The sequence below is a fragment of the Synchiropus splendidus genome, chromosome 18 (assembly GCF_027744825.2).
Source record: "Synchiropus splendidus isolate RoL2022-P1 chromosome 18, RoL_Sspl_1.0, whole genome shotgun sequence".
Taxonomy (NCBI): domain Eukaryota; kingdom Metazoa; phylum Chordata; class Actinopteri; order Syngnathiformes; family Callionymidae; genus Synchiropus; species Synchiropus splendidus.
Genome location: NC_071351.1, coordinates 5,732,464 through 5,737,233, shown reverse-complemented (window position 1 = coordinate 5,737,233; position 4,770 = coordinate 5,732,464). Strand labels below are relative to the sequence as shown.

Below are 4,770 nucleotides of genomic sequence, written 5' to 3'. Positions count from 1 at the left end.
ACTCGCTCTGTGGTGTATATCCCTCCGCAGCCCCAGCTGTGTGGCCGTGCCTCAACGGACGCACCAGAGGAGTGGAAATCAAACGTCACTCCTTCTCACTGCCACCGTCCCTGGTTCACAGATCACCAGAGAACTCAGTGGGTTTAAAGTTCATCTTTCAATTGTGCGTCAGTACCACGGACAGCAGCGAGGCGAGCGCGTCAGACTGTAACAGTGTTCGAATAACGATGGAACATCGGTGACTCGTGTATTAGCGCACAAAGATACCAACTTGATTTCCTCCAAAAAACAAGGGTTTTTGGGGCTGGGTTGTTGGTCGGGAGAAGCAGGAAGTGCTTCTCTTGTCCACATGACTGTCCAGCTGACCAGCGTCACGTGACCGGAATATTCGGCTCCCGAGCTCTTTTGGCGTATATCACAGAGAGGAGTCGGTACTATGGTCTCCGAGTCACCCCACATGATCATTTAGTGCTTGAATTCATCCACCTTCTGTTCACGTTTAGAATATGTTTCCTCGTTTCCACAAATGTCCGTGGTTAACGGAGATCAAGTTGTTTCTCATTACAGCGCGGTAGTTAATTGATAACTTCCTCAAACACAATCGGATTTCTGAGCGGCGCTGCTGAACGACAGAAGAAGGAAGCGCTTCTTCCTCCACACATGACTGTCAGCTGACGCCTGTCACGTGACTTGAGCTTTACAGTCACTCTGGGAAGATGGCAGCGACGCGCAGCAAGCTAGCGCCCTTTCTGCTCGTTTCACTGGCTCTTGTGTTCTCAACGACCTCCACCGAACATGTGCCAGTTCTGATATGGTCCACTGACAGGTACCGTGTCGTTTGTGGTCGCTTTTAAAGTCTTCGTTTCTCGTTCTCAGCTACTTTCGCGGCTGTTAGCCGTGCTAGGCTAATGCTACTGCTACGTGCTCGCTAATATAGTTTGTGCTAAGGTTTTGGGAAGTGGTCACTTCCTGTGAAAACTGTTGTATTGTCGAGCGTTTGTGTGTGGAAATTGTTTATACGTGTCGTTCGTTCGTTCTTGTTGTTGTTTAATTAAAAAAAAACATCTCTGCTGTTTATTGAATCCAAAAACCAACTTACGATGATTCATATTTTGCCACGCTATTTTATTTATAACGTCATGTGGATACCTTCAGCTGAATTCACTTTTTATCTGGTAGCAATGGTTTGTTTTTAAAATAAGCCTCTTTAGATGTGCGTTGACTTGTTGGTTGTGTTTGACCACTATGTGTACATAACATTTCAATACAAACTACTCATGTTTGCACGTGTATCGTGACTTCATTAGTGCTCGGACACAAATGAAACGAAAAGTAATTTATTTGAAGTTTGCCCACCTGCTCTTTGAGCCTGTTTTCCTGGTCACTTTTGACTGGATGAGAGAGGGATGAAGCAGAGAGGAGAACAAGTCTTATCATTTTATTTTATTTTCCCAGACAGATTGTCTGGTTTCTGTTTTGACTTGCAAGTGTGAACACAGTTGCAGGTCACTTTTCAGAGTAGGATGGGCATCATGAGTTCTTTTGACCGTGCCATTAGGTTTCTGAGCATGTAACGCTCAGTCTGAATGTTTTCCTCCTTTATCCCTGGCTGACCAGTGGCTTCTTTTCTTCAGGTTACCTGACCTCTCCTCATCTGCTGCTGGTTCCATCCTGTCAGAAGGCCAGTTCTCCACCTACCTGTCCACCGTTTTGGGATCTGCTCCACACACGGTGGTGCTGTTCCTGCAGGACCAGGTGGGTGAGTCGCCGTGATGGAGCTTTTCTTGCAATGAGAATGAAGGAAAGTGAAACTTACTCTTTTGACGTCTCAGACTTTCACTCGACAAATGTGAGGTTTTTTCTATGTGTTTCTAATTGACCATGTGACCAGAGGCGTCATGTGACCTGGTGGTTGGTTTTCCCACTTGGGTGTGACCATGAGCTTCTGTTTGCACTTCCTGTGTGGTTGGAACCTCCATTGATCAAGCTAAAAGAGTGACGGGAGCCAAGAGATGGGAAGGTTTTCCAAACATGTGTGTGACTCTGAGTGCAACAATATCATTCAAACACATGTGTTCACTGGAATAAGAGTAAGGGTCAGGTGGCTGCGTATTGTAAATATATTTGGATCAGAGGTTTGGGTCATACAGCTCCGAGTTGAAGGTTTTTGTTGAAGAACTTAAAGAAGCCACTGAACAAAGCGCGTCAGAGCTTCTTTAACAATGTGCTCTTGTCACAGTTGAGTTTGGATGACTTCACTGTTTTTGGCGGAGCGTTTGGAAATCCGCAGGACAGCAGCTTGCCAAACCTGCAGGTGTGTTCCCGACACCTGGTCCATCTGTGAGCCGCGTGACGGCTGCTGACTCTGGCTGCTCTGCAGGAGGCGCTCACGTCCTCGCACTCGCTGTCCATCCCGGCCGTCCGGTGCTCGGGGAAGTCTCTGGTGACTCTGCTGCAGCAGAAGCTGGGCGTCGCCCCGCTGCTGGTGGACGCCGACACCCTGTCTCACCTGAGCCTCCAGACCTCCGTCAACAACCTGCTGCTGGTGGAGCTGCCGTACTGCGCCAGGTGAGGCCCAAGCTCTCGGCGCAAGTCGGTTGGGTGATGGATTCTGGATGAATGATACCAGCAGTTCAACTATCTGCTTGATAAAAGTGTAACCAGAAGGTGCTGTTTTCCAGCCGGGATCACTCCTGCAGGGAGTTGCTGCGCAGCAATGGTGAGTTCTGGACGCGACATGGTCTGGCGGCTCTGGCACAGTCGTGAGCTCGGGTCTTTTTGTTCTGCAGATCAAACTGTCGGAGACGTTCTGAGGGAGATGAAGCAGAGAAACATTCCGTATGTGTCAGTGTTCAGCGGCCTCCGCTCCTCACAGGTAAGGTCTGAGGATCACACAGAACCAGAACCAGAACCGGCCACTGATCCTGCTGCTCTCAGGTCAGCTCTGGGCCGGCACAGTCTGAGTGGATGGGCCGCTCCCTCCTGCAGACGCCTGCTCCGGCCGTCAAAGCTCCCATCATGTTCAACGTGTCGGGCTCTCCGTGCATCATGCTGTGGGCTCAGAACCTGAACGTGAGGTTCTCGGCGGCGCAGGGCTGGACGGACCTGGCCCTTCAGACGCCCTCGTTGGACGGCTCGTCTTGCAGCGCCACCAGCGCTGTGTGAGTTCTGATGTCTTGTTTGTGCGCCTCACATTTGGCTCAATAGGCTGTGTTCCCCTGCAGGCTGGTCCTCTCGTACCCTGTGGGCGTGACGCTGAGGTGAGAAACACCAGAGTGTGGGCTGCTTTACGCTGTGAACCTCCATCCTGCAATGTCACTCTCTAGGTTTTTTATGAGTCAGCGCTTTTATCCTGTGTCCGCGAGGAACTGGTTCACTCTGGACGCCGTCCAGCTGCAGTCCAGCTCCTCCATGAAGTCGTTCGTGGGCAGCCGTGGCGTCTACGCTCCAGTGGAATATTCCTTCCACTGCATGTCGGTCTCCAGCCTACAGGACGCTCTGCTGGTCCCCAACAACACGGTGCAGAACACCTCAGAGTGGGCCGTCAACTTTGTGGACTTCCAGGTACGACCTGACCCTATTTCACCACTGTCCTCTTCTCACACTCACAGTGTTCCTGGACACAATGTCAGCTCATATGTACCTCTAAAAAATACAGATCCAGGGCTTCAGGTTGGCCAACGGGACCAACTTCTCGTACGCCAGCGACTGTGCCGGCTTCTTCACGGCCGGCATCTGGATGGGTCTGCTCACCTCGCTGCTCATGCTGCTCATCTTCGTCTACGGACTCCACATGATCATGCAGCTCAACACCATGGACCGGTTCGATGACCCCAAGGGGCCGTCCATCTCTGTGCCTCAGTCTGAATAAATACACACACACACTGCAGACAGGACGTATGAAGGAAAAGTCACATTCTCAAACTACTGAACACAGCATGAATGGACACAGCTTTATTCCGACAGGTGCTCTGAGTCACGCACACATACACACACTCTTGCACCCGAGTGCCTTCAATTTGTCATTTTGTAAACTTCAAAATTACATTCCACTTTCAAAGTTTTGTTTATTTGACAAGCTGGAATGTTTGTGCCAATCGATCATGATCTAACTGCCAACGTGGGTCAGCTTTTCTCCCAGTGACACGGTGCCACAGAAGCCACTTAGTAATTTATTTATCAACTTAAGGAGCGGATATGTGCCTTTTGTCAAGTCTTTGAATGTACAAAGAACTAATAAAGATTTCTGTCAAAGTGTCAGCTGTCGCCGTTTGTCGTGTTTACAATGCTGAAAATGGATCGGCAGCCAGAGTCACTTCCGTTGAACCTACCGCTTCCGGGTCAGGAGACGCTCAGGTCTCAAGAAGATGCACTTTGAAAATTTTTTTAAAAAGCTCATGATTGTGACAGAGGACAGGAGGAGTGAACAAACACACTGGAAGTGAATAGAGTGATGACTTTATTTATTTAGTGATGTTTACACTGAATAAGAAACAGGTGTTGTGTTTAAGTCCCAAAGAAACATATTTGCGCGCCACAATGGTCACTGCAGAGTAGAGCGTCTCCTTGTGCACCAGAGTCATAAATGTGTTCCCAGCATGTGACAGAAGAGCAGGCAGATAAAAGTGAGCTGGAAAGGTGGAGGGTCATGTAGTGCTTTGGGGCTGACTGTTCCACGGAGAAGCGCTGGACGGAGGAGCACCACCAGAGGGCGCCCTCCTGCCGCCTGTCTCTGGTTGCTGAACTGTCTTGCTCTCGCGTGTCTGCGGG

General features: G+C 49.8%; 1 protein-coding gene across 1 annotated transcript; it reads left to right on the top strand.

Moving 5' to 3' along the window:
- Window positions 1–129: 129 nt before the first annotated feature.
- On the top strand, window positions 130–4,249 carry atp6ap1b (ATPase H+ transporting accessory protein 1b). The gene is made up of 10 exons (XM_053848976.1): window positions 130–826; window positions 1,635–1,755; window positions 2,240–2,314; window positions 2,381–2,568; window positions 2,682–2,719; window positions 2,790–2,875; window positions 2,938–3,161; window positions 3,225–3,260; window positions 3,327–3,564; window positions 3,659–4,249. The coding sequence occupies exons 1-10, from the start codon at window positions 717–719 to the stop codon at window positions 3,869–3,871; spliced, it is 1,329 nt and encodes a 442-aa protein (XP_053704951.1). The 5' UTR covers window positions 130–716; the 3' UTR covers window positions 3,872–4,249.
- Window positions 4,250–4,770: the final 521 nt, after the last annotated feature.